The sequence below is a fragment of the Parambassis ranga genome, chromosome 19, assembly GCF_900634625.1.
Source record: "Parambassis ranga chromosome 19, fParRan2.1, whole genome shotgun sequence".
Classification (NCBI taxonomy): Eukaryota; Metazoa; Chordata; class Actinopteri; family Ambassidae; genus Parambassis; species Parambassis ranga.
In genome coordinates, this window is record NC_041039.1 from 9,977,467 (window position 1) to 9,999,933 (window position 22,467).

The 22,467-nt window shown below is 38.8% G+C and overlaps 2 protein-coding genes across 2 annotated transcripts; one reads left to right on the forward strand and one right to left on the reverse strand.

The window, feature by feature from the left end:
* Nucleotides 1–1,158: 1,158 nt before the first annotated feature.
* fra10ac1 (FRA10A associated CGG repeat 1) lies at nucleotides 1,159–13,327 on the reverse strand. Its single transcript, XM_028432198.1, has 14 exons — nucleotides 13,230–13,327; nucleotides 12,606–12,685; nucleotides 12,412–12,504; nucleotides 12,155–12,200; nucleotides 11,916–11,992; nucleotides 11,651–11,734; nucleotides 11,462–11,546; nucleotides 10,129–10,174; nucleotides 4,617–4,730; nucleotides 3,712–3,754; nucleotides 3,096–3,229; nucleotides 2,884–2,934; nucleotides 2,018–2,102; nucleotides 1,159–1,416 (listed from the first exon to the last, which is right to left on the reverse strand). The coding sequence occupies exons 1-14, from the start codon at nucleotides 13,245–13,247 to the stop codon at nucleotides 1,374–1,376; spliced, it is 999 nt and encodes a 332-aa protein (XP_028287999.1). The 5' UTR covers nucleotides 13,248–13,327; the 3' UTR covers nucleotides 1,159–1,373.
* A 934-nt stretch (nucleotides 13,328–14,261) lies between these two features.
* On the forward strand, nucleotides 14,262–22,341 carry lgi1b (leucine-rich, glioma inactivated 1b). The gene is made up of 10 exons (XM_028430902.1): nucleotides 14,262–14,822; nucleotides 14,951–15,022; nucleotides 16,135–16,206; nucleotides 16,878–16,949; nucleotides 18,511–18,582; nucleotides 19,194–19,363; nucleotides 19,467–19,631; nucleotides 19,867–20,087; nucleotides 20,474–20,720; nucleotides 21,182–22,341. The coding sequence occupies exons 1-10, from the start codon at nucleotides 14,620–14,622 to the stop codon at nucleotides 21,529–21,531; spliced, it is 1,644 nt and encodes a 547-aa protein (XP_028286703.1). The 5' UTR covers nucleotides 14,262–14,619; the 3' UTR covers nucleotides 21,532–22,341.
* Nucleotides 22,342–22,467: the final 126 nt, after the last annotated feature.

Here is a 22,467-nt window from a genome sequence, read left to right on the forward strand (position 1 = left end):
TCATGTTAAAACTCCCTTCAACTGGGAAAAAACATGCCCTCATTGTTTTGTGTCCTATACTGACTTCCTATTAGCTCACACAGAGCAAGAGCATTCACTAGAGAAAGCAGATAGGAAAGTTAAAACAAGACAGACATAGCAGGAAGAGGTAAGTAATTGTCTTTATTTAAGCCAGGGTCTATAATCTCCCAGCAACCTCACGCAGCTTCCATTTCTGCAAGTTGAAGTCAAGCCAGCTTCATTCTGACCTTGGCCCAAAGGACAATTCAGGCTAATCCTTGTTGTCGGTTTCATTCATTTGCATGTCACAAATATATTTTACTCCCTATAAATAATTGAAAATTAACAAACATTGCCGCAAACTGCCATTATGCCTCAGATCTCCTTGTCCTGTGATGCAGACATATGTTTAGTGTATCAGCGCGTAGTACCACTTTGGACCACCAGGTGGTCCAACGAGCTCATGTACTCTTATCACAGGCTAAAAAAGAGGAAGAAGAGGAAGTAGCAGCGTAAAATCAGTACAACATAATGATATGCCAATATATGATATCTGCTGTCTGCCAGTGTCTGATTTGTGCTCCTCCTTGGTTCAATAAAGTGGTCCGGAGGCCGGGAAAAAGGGGCACGAGGAAGCAAAAGTGAAGAAACCCAGTGTTTTCGCTCGGCTAAAAGCTAACAACAAACTCCTGCGGCCACTATGTTGTGAGTTTTGATGCTTCGTAATAGCATGGACTTTTACCCCAGTACAAGACAACTTTTCAACTTCACCCGCTTTCTCATGTGCCACGGCAGAAATACAGCACCTAGTGGTAAGCTTTCATACCACGTTTCATACCTTTTTTCCATTATTTACGGTCACATAACGTGTGACTTTCTCGTTATACTGAGAAAAAAAGTGTTAAAATACACGAGTTATTTTTATTTCCACCATGGCTGTGCAGCGCTTGCTAAATGAAAGATAAACTGTAATGTTGTGCTAATGTGCTAGCTTAAGCACGTAGCCACAGGTGTCCCCAGATGTGCCTGATTGTAATCAAAAAGGTATTCTGCAAAATATACACGGGAAAACTTAATATAGTATTAAATTGTAACGAACTTATTTGAGAAAAATATAATAAAAAGGCGAAGTTCAAAAAAGTGCTGGTAAATGTCTACTAAATTTTCTGGTAATTTTATTCTGTAGACATCATGTAATCATGTTGACTGACAAACAACAAGTTAACAAGGTGTTCGTAATAATTATTTTTGTAGTAGTAATCAAACACATTGAAATAGATCTACATGTACACAAGGCTCAAACAGTCATGCTGAATGTCACTGGAAATAGAAAAAGTGTAGTCACAGCAGGGTCGCCGCTGATAACAGCAGATTCAAAGAAACATGTCTTCAAAGTACTCATCAAACTCCTCCTCCCTAAAGAGATAAAACACACAAAACAGAGAAATGTTAGTCCCAGCCATCACAGTAATAGTTGAAAATTGAAGATTAACTCTGGCAGTGTCAGTGTTATAGACAACACAATATGATGTTGACAACATTTATTCATAACACAAGTGAATAGTGCTGTGAAGAAAAATGTCAAATCCAAAAGACGGATAATTTGAACAGATTTAAACACCTCAGAAATAAACAAATGTAAGCAATATCACTGAACAGACTTAAAAAATAAGTCTGGAAGAGTATGGATGTAATTTTTCTGTGATGCTTCCATTTTCGCTGTTAATATGAATTAGCTCTCAGTGAATACAGTGTCACATTTTTCACTGTGAAATATTTTCACATTGCTGTCTGAAGAAATACTTCAACTTGTTGAAGTAATAATTTATCCTCCTTCACAGTGACTCTCGTGTCCTGAGGGTTTAGGACAGCTTTGCTCTGGGAATTTAACTTGTCTAGATATTGTGCTATACAGAGATCAGTAGCCCATGTTCGCTAAGAAGTGATGACTGTCTGTGAAGGTTTTACAGGAGCTTACAGGGCCAGATTTAATATGAACATAAGCTGTTAACTTCACCTTGACTTTTCCTCCACTGCAGGGGCAGGTCCTCGCCAGTGATCGGCTTCTGATTGGCCTTCCGTCTCATCCCCAGCTTCACATTCTAGTAAGAAAGTTAAGTAAATTACTACAAAGTTGGAAAAACAGAGTGGATGCATCAAATTTAATGTGGGCCAAGCCTAAAATACCTTGGTGTCCCTGTGTGTAAGATGGTGCTTTATTTTAATGAACTGAAATTTCTTTGGAAATCTTAAGATTACCCTATTTTCTTCCTATAATCATTATGGCCAGTGTCAAAGCACATCCCATTGTGCAACCTAAAATTATCCATTGGCTTCACTGCCCTTAAACGTCCCTACTCATACATAATATATCAGGATTCCTGTATTTAATGGCATCTTGCTACCAGCAGCTGCTTCAGAGACAGAGAGAGATAGTGTTTGTGATCTCATTGCACACTGAACTCAATGACATAACCTCTGGACAGAGAAAGTTTGTTTTTGTGTACACCTCCACCTACCCCCCATTCATCCATCCAGACTCTGATGGAATGAACACAACAGGGACATTGGGGCAAAGACATATTTCACTTCATGCTGCTCACAGTAAAGGACAGAAAGACAAGGGGAATTGTTTTTTTAACATGGTGTGTAATGGAGACAGAGAGACAGCTGAAGAAAAACAGACCTGCTGTGGGTCTATTACCATTAACTACAGGGCTAATGGTTGTTTTACCAGAGAGGAGGGTGTTTTCACTCCAGAAGTTACAGCCTGGTTCTGTGGGGGAGGAGATCCCAAACTATCCAATGTGTGTTTGTTGTTTGTTTTTTTTAATTAGGAAAGCACTTATAAGTTTGTGTGTGTTATGGAGTTAGGAAAGCTACCTTTGTCTGTGTTTTGTGACTCCCCTGAGCTGCTGGAGGAGGTGGAGCGATCTGCAAAGAAACAGAAAATAAGATCAGAACGGAGTTATGAAAAATAAGTGTCAAACTCAAAAGTAAATTGGAATGATACAATTTAAAAGAAAATTTCACAACAGATGCTTTAGAGAACTTTCTGGGTAAAATAGGGGAGATGAGATGGGGAGTTGTTTTACCTCTGTGTCTTTTGTGTTTGTGTTTTTTGGAATGTGAAGATGATCTCTTCTTCTTCTTCTTCTTTTGCTTTTTTGGTGGCTGGTTCTCCTCAGATAACCTTTTAGTCTTTGTCTTTGCTTTCACCTCTTTCCTCCTGAACAGAATCACAAGTAAACAAACTGTATTCACAATTTAAAGCAGCCAGCTATGCCTTGGCTTCAAATACAATGGAAGACCCTTAATGTTCAAAAGCAGAAAAGCAAGTTCAAAAGCTCTTGAAGCAAATATATATTCTGATTTAGATTCTGCTTTTGGCTCAAAGATGCAGCACTGTATATATCTTACAATAAACTTTGCGGTCATTTCCAAATTACAGTCAACAGTACATATACAATATTCAGTATATATGGACCGAGGGTTAAAAAAATAAATAAAAAATCACATCAGTAACTGGTATGAAGGTCAGACAGGAGATATGAATCATGGTTTGAATTCTAAACCCCTGCATGATATAAAGTAATGTGTGCTGACTGTCCGTTGTGACCTGCCCTACTTTGAGCAGACGAGTGCACAGTGTCTTCATGGGCAGGAAGATCTACATTTTTAATGCAAAACATAAAATGTAAGTTGGCTTACTTGTGATGGTAGTTGAGTTTGAAAGAGCATTCTGGGCATAGTCCTGGAACAGAAACAATATGGCATCATGTCTTCCAGCCCATCTGTAGTAGCAACTATTATGACAGCCACATTCTTATTCTAGCACCATGATTTTGACATGTTTACAATATAAGTTTGTGTGTCATAGGGATCTAAATGTTAAATGCATTTCTTTTTGCATCAACCTTTACAAAGCTTGGAGAAGCTAAGTTATGTTCAGGTTGATCATGACTTAGTATTAATCTATTAATTTCAGGTTAAAGCTCCTTTAAGCATTTAGGTTTACATTTGGTTCATACTGCAATAGAATCTGTACACATTTCAACCCTAATGTAAACCAACAAGTTAAACCTGATTCATTAGTATCATACATCTGGAAACCTAAAATGAGAAAAATAAACTAGTGCAGATGTTTATAGTAACATAGCATACTAAGCTCAGGGAGGCAGAGGCTGGATTTAAATTAAATGTAAACTCCTATTACAAAATGTACTTATCAAGTCATACCCATTAAACCCTTGCAACACCTTCCTTATCTATTATACTTTCCCTGGACACTATACCAGGTTTAAGCTCCAAGGGCTGTCAAAACATTGGATTAAGAATAATCACAAACTGAGCAACAGTTTTAGTTAAGCAGAAACAATATGTCTGAATGTGACCTATTGAACTAGCTTGTGAAAAGAGCCTGTCATTTCCTGCTTGACTGGGTTCACTATGACTGGGGTTCCTCCAATTACAGTGTTTATTTTAACAGGATTTTCTGCAGTTCTGTTACCTGAAGGAGGATTATTATGCATAGGGGCATGCACACGCACACACGCACACGCACACACACATTTAAGAGGAAAGGGCATAGGTTATGAAAAAGGAAAAATGCTTACTGAGTTTGACCAAAGCATTCTTCTTCTTGCCATGTTCAACGTAGGCAAAATTTACCTCCCAGCTTTTAAGGCCTTCGTCCTTCTCACAGCGTTTGTTTCCACACTGGAATTGACCTGCAAGTTGAGAATTTCTTGTAGTGTACACATCCAAATATATATATTTTAGTGACTGAAATTCATGACATTCTTTTACTTCACTATTGATGTCTATTTATGAGTAAACAAATTGATTTTGTCAATAATTATTACTGAGACCAGAAGGCTACACAAGCCAAGAATGATAGCACAAATATTCTTGCATGAAGATAGACATATAAAAATTCAGAAGAAAAAAACACATGTAGTAAACAGTGCTACAAAAAAAACAGACATGTTTTATTTTAGGATTGAGAAACTCAGACTTCAGATCTCTTTCAGACACTTCAGATTCTGTCAGGCAACCTTGAAACCCTGCTGCTCTCCTTCACCAACCTACGTCTGTCTCCACACCCCTTCCTCCTTATCCCCCTGCTCCATCTCATCTCCCTTTCTTCACCTCGCCTCATCCCCTCAGGCCACCCTCCAGCAGCTGCACAGCCTGCCTATTATCCCTAGAGGAGCTTAAGGTGGCATTGATCTGGTCTCCGGGGTTCCTCCAGATTGTGGCAGAGGGAGCGAATGCGTCAGAGCAGTCCATTCTTGGCACAGGAACAAGAAATGCCTTACTCTGTGTGAGGAAAGTGATGCCTGCACTTACCTGCCTAGGATTGAGACAGTGTAAACATACGGGCAGTGTCACGCTTGCCGCCAGGGCACAGAGCCACTTGGACCATAAGCCAGACTCTCTCTTCACGTGCTGCGTTAGTTTAAATTCCAATGACGTCAGCTAAAACAGACACTTCTGGCTCCAGTTGTATATTTTTAAGGGGTTTACTGAGTGTATGACACTATAGTTGTTTACAATAAAGAAAATGGGGCCAGACATTTTCCATGTCCACTTCTTTCAATCTTGTTTAGACCATAAGCTATAATGACATCAACAGATGTGTTACAGACAGCAGAAAAAATGTCCTCTTCTCATCTCACCATGATTAGTGACTGACACCCTGGGGCCTGAGAGAATCCTGTTGCCTCTTATCAATGACGTAAATTACAATCGCACTGGATTTCCCCCTAAAGTCTCTAAGCAAATACACCTCATGTTTGCAGCTTTTTGTAAGGAAGTTATATAAAGGTGTGTGCTTTGCATACACAAATTTGAGCGTCCTTGAAAAAGGAACTAAAGTTCCCCTCACTGCAGCAGAGAAGTAGTTTGGTGTCAAATCTAAAGAATGTGATATATGCGAAGGTTACAACATGGAGAGTGTGAATGTGTCAGACCCTCCAGCTACTCCCACACCCACAACCCTGGCAGAGTGGAGTCGATATAAACCTATTTCTAGGCAGTTTCTTTGACAAAAGAAAATGTCAAAAACTAAATATAATCAAGGCCGGGAAACAATTCTTAACTTGTGTCTGATAGTTTTTGCCTCCAGGCCATAAAATTTCTGACATGAAAGCTAATAAGAACAACGTTACTGTGTAGGCAGACAAATGAGGCTGCAGAGCATCCCTGCATTATAAAATACGCTCATCTCTGGGTCTCTGGTAAAAGATAAAACATATATATATATATATATATATAGTCCTACTGTCTTTTGTTGACAAGCACTTGGTATCTAGGCCCACGTGCACGGGGGTGGGGTGGGGGTCGGGGCTGAGGCCAGGTTGTCTGAGTAAACCCATTAAGAGAGGAAACTCCTGTCCTCCTACGTCATTGGCTAATAATGCCATTCGCCAGCGGCCTGAGATCAAGGGGGATATATACTACAGGACAGATGGCTGCATGATTAACATTCACTGAAGTCAAAAGGCAGTGACCTGAGTCAGCATGCATTCACTATTTATTCTCTATTAAAAGTACAATTAAAGTGCTTTTTATTTACCTCCAACCATAAACAGATTTATATTAACTGTTAAGATTATGAGAGACAAGTGGGTGGGTGTTGCCTTTTGTGTCTTGTCCTTATGCTAGGCTAAGCTAACAGGATGAGGATAAGCTTTTTCATAGTGACATGAGCATTGCATTGACATCAATCTCTAAACAGATCAATATGCAGAATTTAAAGCAAAGCTGCAGTCCTCAAAAGTACATAGAGTCATTGCTGTTCAGTTTTAGCCATACATACACTGGCAGTCTCCTGTGATCGGGTACCTTTGAAAGCTTTGTAAGCTGTGGGATAATGAGCTATCACTTGAAGTACTTAAAATACACTCAGTTACTTCTCAGGAGCTGATATATTTTGTCTGGCAAAGGAGAGCCCAGCAGGATATACTTAGTAAAAACCTATCCTGGAACACAAACAGGACTAAAGCAATCACTTAAAGCAACAGGGACGATATCACCTTTAAATTGGTCTGTCACTTTCATTTTACTTAAATAGAAATTTAAGGGAAACTGCCAGGATGTAATAAGATGATGCATTATTCAAACTAAATCATTTATTGTTGGGCTAAATATCTTTATATGAACCTGACAAGTTGGATGGAGCCATTAGAGTAGGCAGAAGAAAATTAAATGCTAAAGGAATAATAATGACAAATGAACCAACATCTAGGTCAAGTCAATAACTTATGAAAGCTATTATATATAATATTTACCTTTAAGTAATCTCACAGTAACATTGTTAGCTACTAAGAAATGGCAAAGGTGCACAATAAAGGACTGTGTTATTGTCAGGAAAGTTACATTAGCCAAGACCATACTACTATTTTTACAGGAGGCCCAATAGCAAGTGAAGCCTCAACTACCTTTGGCCTTTGACCTCCTCCTGACAGCTAAGCTCAGTTTATACCAAGAGGGAAACCTAAGAAAAACATGACCAGAAATGAAGCACTGCATGCTCCACACCAGAATATACATCTGCTGTAGCTGAAGAGAACATTTAAACTTAATATGCTTACTTGAAACAATATAATCAGTGTGCAAAGCTTGACTGGGCTGGTCAGATTTACCTGCTGACAGCCAAAATAACTGAAATGCAGGTCATACACACTGGCCCTTTCTCTGTAATTGCAATCATATTTTCAACTTTCATTCACTCCAACTCAAACATGGTCTGGTCAGTTACAGACAAAACTGTTGGGATTATTTAAAAAAAAAAAAAAAAAATTTAGGCACCACACCTTACTGTTGACTACGTTTTAATAAAGTCAATACAGTAGGCTGTAGACATTCCTGTTCAAAATTATAAATGTATGCAGCTACTAAGAAACAGCAAAGGTGCACAGTAAAGGATTGTGTTAGGGAGCTTTAAAAACATTTGTTATTGCCAGGAAAGTTACATAAGCCAAGACCATGCTACTATTTTGACAGGAGGCCCAATAGCAAGTGTAGCCTCAACTACCTTTGGCCTTTGACCTCCTCCTGACAGCTAAGCTCAATTTATACCAAGAGGGAAACCTAAGAAAAACATGACCTGGAATGAAAGATGGCTACAGAATATACATCTGTTGTAGCTGAAGAGAACATTAACACTTATTTTAATATATAATATGCTAACTTGAAACAATATAATCAGTGTGCCAAGCTTGACTTAACTGGTCAGATTTACCTGCCGACATCCAAAATAACTGAAATGTAGGTCATACACACTGGTTCTTTCTCTGTAATTCCAATTAAACTTGTATTCACTCCAACTCAACTCAACCCAACTGGTCAGTTACAGTACAACTGTTGGGAGTATTTGAGTATTCCAAAAAAAGCACCAACACCCCACTGCTGACCATATTTTAATGGAGTTAATATAATGGGCTGTAGACACACTTGTCCAAAAGTATAAATGCACACAGACTGTGCCATACCCATTTCTGTGACTGCTTTTGTGCTGTCCCACTAGGGGCAGCAATGCACAAAAAAGCATTAACATCCACCTGTGCAGGAAAACCTATTTAATTAAAATGGATAACACTTTGAAGAAGGACTTAAAATAATAATATTTAGGAAATGATGTGAAACATTCAGATTCCCAGGGTAGAAATCCAGACGTAGTAAAAACTTAGGTCTCCTGTATGTAGATAACCTGTCATCTCCCAAAAAGAAGAGAGAAGGAAACCCTTTGGTACTACTCACTCCTTGATCCCATATAGCAGTGTGGCCATGAAAAGAAAGGTCAGTGTTCTTTGTAATCCCCCTTATTGGGTGGAGAGTAGTCAGCATTACCTAACACCAACATGACCTGAAGTGCACAGATAGCAGGGATGATAAGGGGATGGTTCCCAAAAAGGTGTTTGTGGCAGAGTGGAAGTGCAAGTGCTCCTTATAAGGAGAGGCCAGATCAGTTTAACTGGGGAAAGTGCAGGTGTGTCTGTAAGCTGAAGTCCAGTTTGGCTATCAGCAAAGGATGACACATATAAGCCACAATTTCTTGTTGATGACCAATAACAGTTTTTTGCATTCGTCTGTGATGATACTTTATACCAGCTTGCAAATTAAACTCGCAGGTGGAGAAGCTATAACATAGTTAAAGCTCGTCTGTCTCTGTATGGGGATGTTGGATCCATCTCACAGAATCCGATTAATATTGATTCACTGGAGAGAGTGTCCCTTAGTGTCCCATCCTCTAAACAGTGCTTATCTCTTTTAGAATTATTAATGTACACAAATCACAGACACGAGAGCTGAAGTGAAGTGCCTCTGACCTAATCTAATCCCGTTTCCTGTAGAGTATAGCTACAAGGGGTGGTGAACTGTCAGAGACCAGGATTACACAGTCTTAATCTGGAACAATATATTGGCTTAGTCAGCTTTCTCAGATGCACTGTGTATGTTTTTGAGGCTGCAAGGGATATAAACATAAGCAAATAATTTAAATGTAAAACATGCCTGTGCGGCTCATAGCATGTCTATGAGCTATCGAGGCAGGTTTAACCTCACTGAGCTGCTAATAGTTCGTTTAGGCAGATCTATAAATATCACTCTTACTGTCACAGAAGAGTGGTAAACGGAGAGGAGCTGATCATGAACAATAAATAGACGGTAATCATCACAGTTCTGCAGCATTGTCAAGGTTGTGTGCAGCAGCAGACTGTAAAAAACTAAGGTAAAGCGTTCTGAGCCAAAAAACCTTGAAACAAACATGCTTGCACGAGGACAGTCTTGTAAAGGGAACTGGCCATAGCATGACGTGTACTGCTGTGTTGTCTTTATCTCTGTCACCATCTAGTGGACATGATTGTGAACTGTGATCAAGAAGTCTTGTGTCTCAAATCTATACCATATTCTGAAATTATGATAGTCTATATGAGTGTACCACATACTAATAGTATAGCCGCAGACACAAACAAGTTATAAATAATACATTTACAGAACATGATCAAATGAGATTTTTTTGCCAGTAAAGCTGTACCAAAAAAAACTATAAAACTAGAATATGTATGAAACAAAAAAAAACATACATACAACCTATTAGTGTAACATAGGGGTATGCCGTACCTTTTCCAGAGACAACTTCATTTTCAGTCCGCCAACGAAATCCAAACTGTTGGGCACAGTTTTAAAAATTTAATTTGACATTTTTACAATGCCAAAGATATAACATATATTACAGTTTTCATCTTAAATGGACCCTGCAAATCTTAATCTAAATTATATTTTCTGCACATGTGTATACACATTACCGTAAGTTATTTAGTCATAGGGACTGTTACAAATTTGAATACTGTAAATGATAATACCTTAATTACATGTCATAACATAATGAATTACACATAACAACAATTGTCTGAAATATCACACAAGCTTAAAGGGAATCTGCTAACTCACCAGCATGAGCAGGGAAATACTCACACTGCCTTTTGGGTTAAAACACTGTCTGTCTGTATTAACAGCTGGCCCCAGACCAAAACAGTGGCCACTAGAGACAGAGCACTGAGCCAAAACGCATCATAGTCTTAAATTTTGTGGAGAAAAGGCCAGTTATGATGGAAATTAGTGTGAATTGGGAAATATTAACCTCTACACATGGCGCAAGCACCGGGACAATTAGTGTAATTTTTTTAAAAGAGGAGCACTGTGTAACAATGGATCATTCTGCCAAGTGTCTGTAGTTACAATAATATTTTACTACTATAGAGAGCTTGTGTTTCTTTTAGCCTTTTCCCAGCTAAATTTCATTAAAAAGATTTATAAAACTATATGTAACCTCCTACACATTATTGAACATATGATCCAAAATATAAATATGTATTCCTGTATTTATACCAGCAGCATGTGACTTTTTTGACACCATCTTCTGCTGTATTATTAAAAACTAAAAACCTTTTATTAGTTTGATTGTCGTTGCTAGGCAATCAAACTCTTGTTATTCACCCTCTTTCTTCTTCTTCTTCTTTTTTATTCTTCCGTAAGTTCCGCAGCGTATCTTCAGCATACATTGACTGATTTCAGTCATTCAACTATCAAAATGTTCTCACAGAGGACATTCCGGCTCAACTTCAATTTTTTTTTTCCAAAAATTATAGTTTTTGAAATACTAAGCAATTTCGGTGTATCTCCTACCAATTTCAAGCTACAGGCTCCATTTTAGTCTTAAAACGCTTATTAGATGCTGCTCTATCAAACTTGTATTCAGAATTTTCTCATTCCGAATCGTTTTCGCATGCCAGGCTCTCAAAGTTGGGGTGTTACACAGAGGCATACAAAGCTCTGAACTGCTCTGATTCTCCAGCAATTCAGAGCAATCCTTCACATCAGCGTTCAAAGCAATGCTTCAGCTGCAGCAATCAAACTTGCATTTTCTTCAGGAAATGCCCTTTCCTAGTCTCACCTTGTTTTCCTTGTATCTGCTGAGGTCGGCTATGCAGTATTCTTTAAACAGCTTGTCATAATACCTCTTGGCAAGTTCTTTTTCCCTATAACAGAGTAAGATAAGATAAGATAAGATAAGAAAATATTCAGGAGAGAACAGAATAAATACACAAGTCACTGGTGTGAGTAGGTCAGTGTGGTTTATTACCATGTCATGTCTTCCTCATCTTCATCCCTCCAGAGGAAACGGTGATTTTCACGCAGCACATCCAGATCTGTTTTGTCTTGAGCTCTAAAGGTAACAAAACATTAAGAGCATAGCAGCACTACAGACAAATTGATTACTTTACATATATATCTGAAACAAAACGAAGGCAAAGTCCGATATGGTAGATGTGTATCCTAATGAATATAGTGTAGTATATTTAGGAGACAACTGATGAACAAGCTTAAGAGTGAAACCCGGTACTTACACAGAGCGCCTAAAGTCAGCCATCTGCCCTCCATAGTACAGTATGTAGTCTCTGACAAACTTCTTATGCCGCTCAAACTAGAAGGAACTGCTTAAGGTCAATGCATCTTTGAAAAAAATATACCGGTAGTTTGAGTTATTTAGTTATTTTTTTTTACTGACACCATCAGTGTATCCCAGGATAGGATAGGGTAAATACATTTTAAAAAGGATAGGGTAAATACATTTAAAAAAGGATACAGCATTTAGTGATATCAGGTGGGCTCTTCTGTTTCTGGCTTCCTCTCTGAAAAAGAAAAGTCAAGTTTATTTAAAGTACAAACAAAACTACGCTAACAGCTTTTGTGGATAGTAATTCTAAACATGAAAATTACATCTTTTGACTAAATTAATTCATTTTAATATGTGCTACTGCTATTTATAATCAGAACTGACTTTTATTGAACTTTTATTGACTTTTATTAAAATACAAAAACCTCATTTGAAATTAGCAGTACCTGTCCAGCTCATTAGAGTGGAAACTGCTGTGAGCCACCATGGAGTGCTGATCTTTCTGGAATGGCTTCTGTAAGATCTCCTCCTCACGCTTCCTTTAGGTTCAAATAAACACAAGCAACATATGTTATTAGGCTAGGCTGTCCACAGACACCCATTTTAATATAAACCAGAATTCTTTGTTGTGTAATTGTACCTTTTAAGGGTTTTTTCTGATGACTCTCCCTGACCGTCTTCATCACTGAAGTCAGAGTCATAGCCACCACTTCCGTGAACCTTGAGACACACAGGAACTCATTTGTGTTTGTGATGCATAATTAAAAAAAAAGCCTAGCTGTATGCAGGCATGAATGAGACACTATAGTATAACTATGTACTGCAACCTCGGTAATCTTGGCAGTTTAACCGCTCTGCTCTCAGGCAAGCATGTCAGATTATAAGTGGAGGTACAGTGAATGTGACACCATGGAAAGTATAGAAGGCTGTGTCACAGAAAGGCTGAAAAAAGTCAGTAAGGAAAACAAACCAATGGATAAAACGCCTTGGGTTAAATGCGTGTAGAAACCAGAATATCAAGTGAACCTCATTTGTATTTTACAGTTCGTCGCTGGTTTTAAATGTACAATTCAAGTATGACGTTCTGATATGTAAATATATAAGACAGTAATGTTAGCAAGCTGTACGGATACAAGTATCTTTGCTGAGAAGTCGCATTTTTTCCGAGGCTAATGTTTCATGCTAACTTGCAAATAACCAATAAACAATCCACTATTTTTTTCCTGTCTTCATATTAAAATGCGATTTTAAATGTATCGAGTACCTTTACAAGATTATCCATGGTTTTCTTCTTTCTGATTCCTAATGTTTACAAAACTGAAACGTGCGTCACCAGCTGATGACGTAGAGCGAGAAAGGAAGTCGCGGCAGGATGACGCGTCGACTAACTTGATGAGATTATTCTGCGGGGAAAATATGGAAATATGGCCCCATTTCTTTGCATTGAAGATGATTATTGGCACAGAAAGTGCCAACTGTTAATTTTTAACATAATTGTGCTTCCTTCGTGTTAATCCGTCATGATACCTCCTCGTATTTAATTTCTTAAGGCTTTCATCAACTGAAATTTGCAGTAGCCTATTAGAAGGAAAGCCATCAGAAGACATAGTCCAATAAATAACAAAGAAAGTGAAAGAGTACAACATCAGATATTCAAATTCATTTTGGAATAAATGGCCGAATTACAGTGATTAAATCGGGGGTCATTTCCTCTGATAATATAGAGGATGTATGTGGGCGTTTGGTGGGAAATAAAGAGTGTATTATACGCTTGACTGTTTGAATGTTCTATGGGTTAGGAGATATCCCGGGGGTGAAGGGTCACTACAGTCTGGGAACAAAAGTCCAGTGTTCCTTGACTTTCTACGAACCACTGAACTCAACAGAGGTCTTAATAAAGGATATAAAGAAAGAAAGACGGGAATCATAAAAAAAAATCTAAAATGCAATTCAGTCATACTGAATTTGGGGGATACCTGCCAAATGATAATGTGGAGATCATAGTTTTTCTTGTGCCCAAACAAAGACTAATGACATTTTTTTACAAGACATCTTCTATTTATGTCGTTAATATGCCAAAAGCAGAAGAAAAGAGGCAGCATTTGAATGAGTGGGGCAGGTGCATCTGCTCAGAGCCTCATGAATAGCCGCTTCCCATTAGCCATGCACGCCTCTGAAGCGCGCATAAATAATAGCTGGCACTGCTGATAAAAAAGCGCACCTTTGGGGCCTCTAGTCCCCCCTCTCTCTCCCCACCATCTCTTTCTTTATTCTTTCTCCATCTCTTCAACGGGACTCTTTCTTCTTTCATGGATAATCTGCAAGGCAAACTTCTTTGGAAGCAGAAAAGCAAATTGTAGCATCGCCTTTTACTTCCATGAAACACATTTGAGATGTTCTCTCTTGTGTCCCGCATTTGGAATCCTGCGCTTTGCAGAACAAATCCGCTGGACTGGCGCCTTCCTATTGAGACGCAAGACGCATAGACACAAGCCTGCATCAGAGCGCCAGCTTAAAACCAAACACAGACAGAAACAGCGATTTTAAAGACAAATAAGAAGATTTCCTGTGACTCCACGTTTCGGATTTTGTTTCTTTTACTAGAAGTTGCATATGCAGTGCTGATAGTACAGCGCTCTTACGGGACAGAAGGTATGGGATACCGGGGGAGAGCAGTGAGAGGAAGCAAAGGATGGATGCTCCTGGTTTGTGTCGTTGCTGCCACTTTGGTGTTATCTGACGCACGGAGAGTGAGGCAGCCCAGATGCCCCGCTGGATGCACCTGCACCAAAGATAATGCCCTCTGTGAGAATGTCCGGTCCGTGCCTCACGCGTTCCCGTCCGACGTCGTGTCGCTGTAAGTGGTAGAGACTTGATTTCATTGTCCCAAATATATGATCAGACAGACTCTAGTAATTAGTAATACTCCATCAGTGTGTCATTGTATTTACAATAAAATGTCCCCTTTATTCTCAATGTATTCAGGTCTTTTGTCAAGTCTGGATTTAATGAAATCACCGGAGGAAGCTTTGTTCATACACCCGCATTGCAACTGCTGTGAGTATCTATCTATCTATCTATCTATCTATCTATCTATCTATCTATCTATCTATCTATCTATCTATCTATCTATCTATCTATCTGTCTGTCTGTCTGTCTATCTGTCTGTGTGTCTGTCATTAAACAATGGGGTTGTGTCTCCCTTCAGACTTGTATAGATGTTGTTATGCAGATTTAATGGGGGATTCTCTGTAATGGTGTCAGGATTATGCAATACACCACATGGCTTCTGCAACTATAACAGCAGGGGTTAGAGAGAGAGGAACAGTGTGTTAGAGAGAGGAAACAATAATAATAAAAAAATAAATGTCCACAAACTCTTAATGTAAACAATGCTGACATACATTATCATAAGACTAGAGTCACCAAGCATCATTCTGCTCCAGTATATCATTTCCTTTATATGCTCACATGACACTGAATTTGTCTAAAGTCTCCAATGTAAGTAAGCCACTGCCAGTAAGGCATGGAGGAAATGCATAAAGCAGAAGGAGGTTCATTTGAACTGAAATGAATGGGAGGGACTGCCCCATCTGTCATTATTTACTGCCAAGGTGACTTGGCCTATGTTAACCTCCATTATAGAGACAATAACTCTCTGTAGCCAATAGTGGCAGACTGGATATAACAGATATTTTTAGAATCATAAGGTCTTATTTTAATTGTGGACTATTTTGGTGGGTTTGATTATAAATTGAATTTATAAAGAAGGAAAACTTATTATAGGCGCACAATGTGTTTTTGGAAGTAATCCTTACATGTGTGGTTTAACACGTGACAAGTAGGATGGGGAGCAAATTTTTCTCTTTTGTTCATTTCATGAAAAATGTCAGAGTGAGCACTTTTCTCTGCTTTATTCTTTTCCTTCATTCTTTTACTGCACACTGGTGGGTGGAACTGCTGAATGAATCTCTTGTCTGTCACAATATCACAGTTATCGCTGTCTTTTTGTGTTTTGGATTCAGCATTACTGCCACTGATGTCAAGGATTGGCAATCACAACATCTTTCTCAGGAAGATTAAACAGATATAATCTACGCTATTTATTTGTCAGTCACTGAATACAAGTTCAGGTCAGATAAGTTGAATTATGTTTTTTTTTCTCACAGATTGTTCACAGCAAACTCCTTTGACCTAATTGATGAGGATGCATTCCTTGGTTTGCCACATCTTGAATACCTGTAAGTATTTTATTTTAATGTATAAAAACATAATAATTATACTAATAAAACTAGGATTGCATCAGTGGATATCCTAAGATATTTCCGAGTTTGAGACCAACTACCCATTAAGAGACCAACTGAGATTAAAAGTCTCCCCAAGACAAACTGCAGCAACAAACACAGTATCAGATAGAGCACATACTTAAACCTAAACAAAGCTATAAATTCAGAGGTCACATTGTCGTAATGTTCGTGACATAATACCCAAGATAAAACTCGCACAAACTTTAAGAAATATGTATGCTTTTATATTTTCAGTCTATTTTTGCCTGTGAATGTTTGGCATTGCAACGTGGGTGTCTAACACGACACACAAAAATCTATACTGGCGTGCATGTTGGCATCTTAAAACCTCTTCTGAGGCTTTAGCCCACACAGATGCTTGCTCTGTTTTGCCTCATTAAGACAGGCTTTTTATAAGCTCATAAAGTTCGCTGCCTTAAATAACTCCCAATTTAATGGAACAGCAACATCTTGGATCTAATTGGCGGACAAAATGCATTATGTATCACTGGGAAACAGTGTAATGAACAACAGCACAGAACTAGAGGTGATTGGTGAGTTTGTGGAGTGTTACTTTCACAGTGGCATGTGGATAATATAATGCTAATAATACATCTCATCCACAGATTTATTGAAAACAACAGAATTGAATCGATATCTCCATTTGCATTCCGGGGCCTTAAGGCATTGATACATCTGTAAGTACTTTGTTTTTGGCAGTGGCCATGTTGGAAAACATATGGTTTTGTCAGCTTTTTTCTTCTTTGTCTGCCCTTTCATATTTTATCCACTGATATCAAAATAACTTTAGGGGAAAGGCAATAGGACATGAATATAATATAAAATCTGCATCAGTGTCTGTCACTGTATCACTTTGTCTGGAATGCAAAGGTAGGCACAAGAGCTGCTGCCAGTGGTCAGTTTCCAAGGTGACTGAATGAAGGTGTCAGCTGGATTGGGTTACAGGAAAACAGACTTGCACAGTTTCATTGCCATGTAGACATGAGGATATAAGGATATGAAGCATTCTGTACATGACTTTCTAAAATAATAATAGAGTATATGTTGTGTTAGTATATGTGTATACTTATTGCATTTAAAGAGAGATGCAATTAAAATCACAATGCAGGAGAAATACAAGCAGCTCCTTTGTAAACAGTGATTCGCTTTCCTGAACTGCAAAGCTTTCCAAAGCTTTGCAAACTAAAGATAGATGAGAACGTGAGAAACCTGTAGGTCAATTCTAAATATAGCTGTTGTGTAGCCTTACACCAAGTGACCTGTAATCTGCCTCTGACTCATCTAACAGGTTGGTCCTAGAACATTTTGAGTTTCACCTCAGAGCAGCCACATGCTGCATACTTGTCATCCTTATTGTGTCTCTATGGATGTATAAACGTCTTCTTATTAGCCATATAATGGTTTTGTATTTAATAATATTGTGTGAAGAAACAAAATCAATATCAGTATACCAAAGCTTGAAATGGCTGACTGTACTCTTATAAATAATAATAATAATAAATTATTAAACAATCATGTGTGAACAGATACAAATGTCAGCCAAGATTATAGTGTTACTAACATGACTCAGAGAATGTCCCCACAGTATGTCATTCCAAATGCCCTTTCCCTGTTCTTGTAAATAAATGGTTATACAAAAAATAAATAAATGCAGTATTAGAGGACATTTGAAATGCATCACTCACAGTGAATACATTATTAAAGGGCAGAGGAAGGACTCCTGTTGGAATCCTGACCACTCTGCACTAAGTCCATCTGTTTGGAGAGTGCATTCTCGCGCTAAAAGTAAAATGGCTCTCTCCTCCCTGGAGAGCCGACTTACAAATAAATAATGCAGCTTTCAGGAAAATACACTGAACACTGACATTTTGTTACGTTCACATCTCTTTCTGTTTTAATGTTTCTGTAGGGTCTGCTTCTCTTGGCTGGAAAGGGTGTTGTTCGTTACAGTAATAGTGCAGTGTTAAATATGACATCTATCTTTTAAACTTTGTGAACAAAAAAGTCCTCTTCCCTTTTCACTGCTCCTTGTTGATCATGCTGTGCTACAGGAACATTGTCAGAGTGGTTCCGAGCTTTACTCTGCTGATAGTTGTTATTTTATTTTTTGTTTATTTTACGTTTCCGCCAGTCAGTCTGGCTAACAACCAGAAGAAAATGGCTCTCCCTGTGTGTTGTCTGCAGAGGTACTGTCTAATCTAATCACTGTGTGTATTTTGTTTCCCCTTTGTTGTTTAGGAGTCTGGCTTACAACAACCTTGAGACGCTGCCCAAAGATGTTTTCAAGGGCATGGATGCTTTGGCCAAAGTGTGAGTTGTTTTTTTTAATACTCTTTTTAAAAAATTTGATCACAATAGGATATTGTATTCTCTATGTGATTACTACTTCAATATGACAACCAGTTGATGACTTCTGTCCATTTTCTCACACAGTAATAATGTGAAATTTTTCAAAATTTAAAAATACACTTAAAAGAGTTGAAATACATGCTTGTAAAAGTATATGTATGCACCTTAGGGCACAACCTTGTTATTACCCTTTCAGTAGTAGAGAAATATTTTAAATTCTTACTGTCAAATCTGAAGAAGAGAGGAGGAAGGCTTGAGTTAGGATGCCAGGATGTCGGGGTAAATGGTAAACAAGTCAAATACAGAGAAAAAAAAAACTTGCTTGGGCCACAATCAGCCAGAATAATGCCCATGTCCGTGGATTCAATACACTCTTCCAAGGTTAATTACTATTTAGACTGGATGATGAGACTACTCAGGACATAGCACACTTATTGGGGCTTTGTTGGGCTTGAAGTACAGCCAAGTAGGAAAAAAACAGAGGGCAACGCAGTGACTGGAAATAATAAGGCTTAAAATACATGTTTCAAGAGTAAATCCATGGCATGTGATTCATTCATGCATGTATGCAGGGACCTGCGAGGCAACAACCTGATTTGTGACTGCAAGCTCAAGTGGTTGGTGGAGTGGATGCATCACACCAATGCCACCCTGGATCAGATCTATTGCAGCGGGCCGCCCATTCACCAGGGGAAAAAGATTAATGACCTAATGCCACACTCTTTTGACTGCATCACGGCAGGTATCACATCTCTTGTGTCGCGTCCTGAAAATGTATACCAGTGTGTATGCCAGAATGAGTAGAGATACTAAGAATTACAGACCTGTCACTTTATCTTTTTCAGAATTTGCCGCCTATCAGTCGCTGAAGTTTGAGTCCATCTCGGTGGAAGCCTTCACCTTTGGCAGAGAACAGTATGTGGTGTTTGCGCAGCCCTTTGCTGGAACATGCAGCTTCCTGGAATGGGATCATGTTGAAATGACCTTCAGAACTTATGACACCATTGAAAGTGAGTCCTAATAGATAGATAGATAGATAGATAGACATACTTTATTGATTTAAAACAAGTAAATAGCAGCATCAGTGTTAGGAATCAATTCTGTCTAAATGTTTCCACCTGTCATAAATGAGAAGTTGAAACATGTGAAACTGTGCTTTGATTATGATTTTTTTAAATGTTGCAGGGTATAATGTTTACCTTTATGGTACTCATGTTGAAGTTTGCCTTCCCTTTTCCTGTTTAGGCACCTCCACAGTTGTCTGCAAGCCCATGGTGATCGACAACCACCTTTTTATCATTGTGGCCCAGTTGTTTGGGGGCTCGCACATTTACAAGCGTGACATCTCCGCCAACAAGTTCATCAAGATCCAGGATATTGACATCCTGAAGATTCGAAAACCCAATGACATTGAGACCTTCATGATCGATGGAGAGTCTTTTTTCGTCATTGCTGACAGCTCTAAGGTTTTTTTCCGAATATTTAAACATACTTGAACTTCTGAGCAGAGCAAATACAGTATAAACGCAGTATTAAGTAGCATGCTTGTGCTAGTATAGGTGTTCTTGTTATTGTGTGCATGCACTGTATGTAGATTGCTCTTCTAATCTTCTCTACCCACCATGTCAGCCAGTTCTCTCCCAGTGTCCTTCTCTGCAGCATGTCGCTCTACGTCTGCTCCTGCTTATTAGCCTTGTATTGCCAAATGTTTGCATATGCTCTCACATATGCTTGGGGATGCTCGGGCATGCACACTCACACTTGTTGTGTTATAATTGTTTTCTGTCCTAGTGAATTGAAAACATATGTTTTGAATAACACTGACCTTAGCTGACATTTTAACCACTTACAGGCTGGCTCCACAACAGTATACAAGTGGAATGGCAATGGCTTCTACTCCCACCAGTCGCTGCACCCGTGGTTCCGGGACACAGATGTGGAATATCTGGAGATTGCCAACAAACCTCACCTGATTTTGTCCAGCAGCTCCCAGAGGCCCGTTGTGTACCAGTGGAACAGAAGCCAGAAACAGTTTGACCGCAGGACAGACATACCAGAAATGGAAGACGTCTTCTCTATCAAACACTTTCGAGTCAAAGGTGAGAGATAAATAGCAGTAAATGGGGGTATTTTTGACACATTGCAAGTAAATTCTGACCCGACAAGATCACAGCTTAGTTTATCCTTGTACTCTGTATGCCTGGGGTGTGTCCTATGTTTGATGGTGGACTTGGATCCAGGGTCAAAATGTATATTGTAGTGACTAATTAAAAACAAACATATGACGCACTAATACCTGCAATTTATTACACTTCCTCATTGCACAGCAGAGGTGGCAAGAGGCGGTCTAAGGGAGATAAAACCTGCCCATAAATCACTACTATAAAATGTTGCCTGCATTTGTTTTTTCTTAAATCTTAGCTTTGTAAGTGGCTCTTTGCTGAACAGGAAATAGTTTATGTTTAAATTACATAAGCTGTTTTTCTGTTTCAGGTCCAGAGTTTAGTAGCTGAATGTGTAGACTAAACAGTCCCTCTGAATCTTTGTCCTTTTTTCAAAGGTGATCTGTTTATATGCTTGACAAGATTCATCGGGGACTCCAAGGTGATGCGCTGGGACGGTGCCATGTTCAAAGAGGTCCAGACATTTCCTTCCCGTGGCTCAATGGTGTTCCAGCCTGTCTCCATCGGCAACTGGCAGTATGCCATCTTGGGCAGTGATTACTCACTGACACAGGTCTACCAATGGGATAGCAAGAGGGGCCAGTTTGTCCCATCTCAGGAGATGAATATCCAGGCGCCTCGGGCATTTTCTCTAGTTTCCATTGATGGCCGGGTGTTCCTGTTTGCATCCAGCTTCAAAGGGAAAACTCAGATATATGAGCATCTCATGATTGATCTGAGTAATTAAACCCACCATCCATTAAGGACATCTTACCATTCAAATTCTGTCTTCTGTGATTTTGTTGAACTCCCCTTTTGAATCCAGTTCAGGAACTTTCCATGACAGTGGAAAGGATTTTCCATAATCACTTATACTGTAGGTGCAAACACATTTTGACAAATGCCTTGTATTTCCCATGCCCCCTTACAAATTGGGAATGCCTTATTCACCATTTATAAAACAATTACATACTCTTTCAGGAAAAAACAAGCTCAAAAGTCACTGCTGTTATGAGACATGAATATGTACTTTTGCTTTAATTTCTCTTGAAAGGAACAGTCTGGCAACTTGGTAGTGATGATGACTACTAAAATAATTGCTGCAGTGATATATTTCTTGATAAATGCAGGGAAGAAAGCATATTTCTATAATTAATCAAGGCATTTCAGGAAAATTCACTAGGTTATTGACACCGAGGTTGTATAATAACTCTAATTCCTGTTTACAGTACTGTAATACAGTAAGGCTTCTTCAGTTTTGCTCATTGACAGGGAGGCCAAGACATTTAAGTCTCACACTGTGACATTATTAGTTAAGAGACAATTTTCCACACATTAAAATCTAAACCTTAATGCAGCAGGGATGTAGTTAGTTATGTTCAGCACACCATGCCATTGTAAGACCAGATATTCCACATAGTTAGAAACCGGAAACACTGGAAATCCATCTGCCTTTAGTTTTTAACATTCAGTCTTAAAAATCTGTTTTGTTCTCTCTGGTGACACCTGTGGGGATACACTGTAATTGCAGGTTTATTTATTAGTAACCCTTAATCTCTCAACAGGAACACTCAAGAGGAAGTTTGTTCTTGCTCTGTGTATATTTCCTAGCAGAAACCTGACTGTGAGGTGGTGAAGAACACATCAAACAGTGTGTGGCTTATGGTTCTTTTTTTGCAGAAAT

Bases quoted from the DNA above. Each gene is read 5' to 3' on its own strand.
- fra10ac1 (XM_028432198.1), bottom strand. The intron at 11,993-12,154 runs GTATCCTTTTTT...AGTTCCTTCTAG, and splicing joins ACCTGATATCACTAAATGCT to TTTGAGCGGCATAAGAAGTT. The intron at 3,755-4,616 runs GTAAGCATTTTT...TTTCTGTTCCAG, and splicing joins GAATGCTTTGGTCAAACTCA to GACTATGCCCAGAATGCTCT.
- lgi1b (XM_028430902.1), top strand. From the start codon at position 14,620: ATGGGATACCGGGGGAGAGCAGTGAGAGGAAGCAAAGGATGGATGCTC. The intron at 18,583-19,193 runs GTGAGTTGTTTT...GCATGTATGCAG, and splicing joins ATGGATGCTTTGGCCAAAGT to GGACCTGCGAGGCAACAACC. The intron at 19,632-19,866 runs GTGAGTCCTAAT...TTTCCTGTTTAG, and splicing joins AACTTATGACACCATTGAAA to GCACCTCCACAGTTGTCTGC.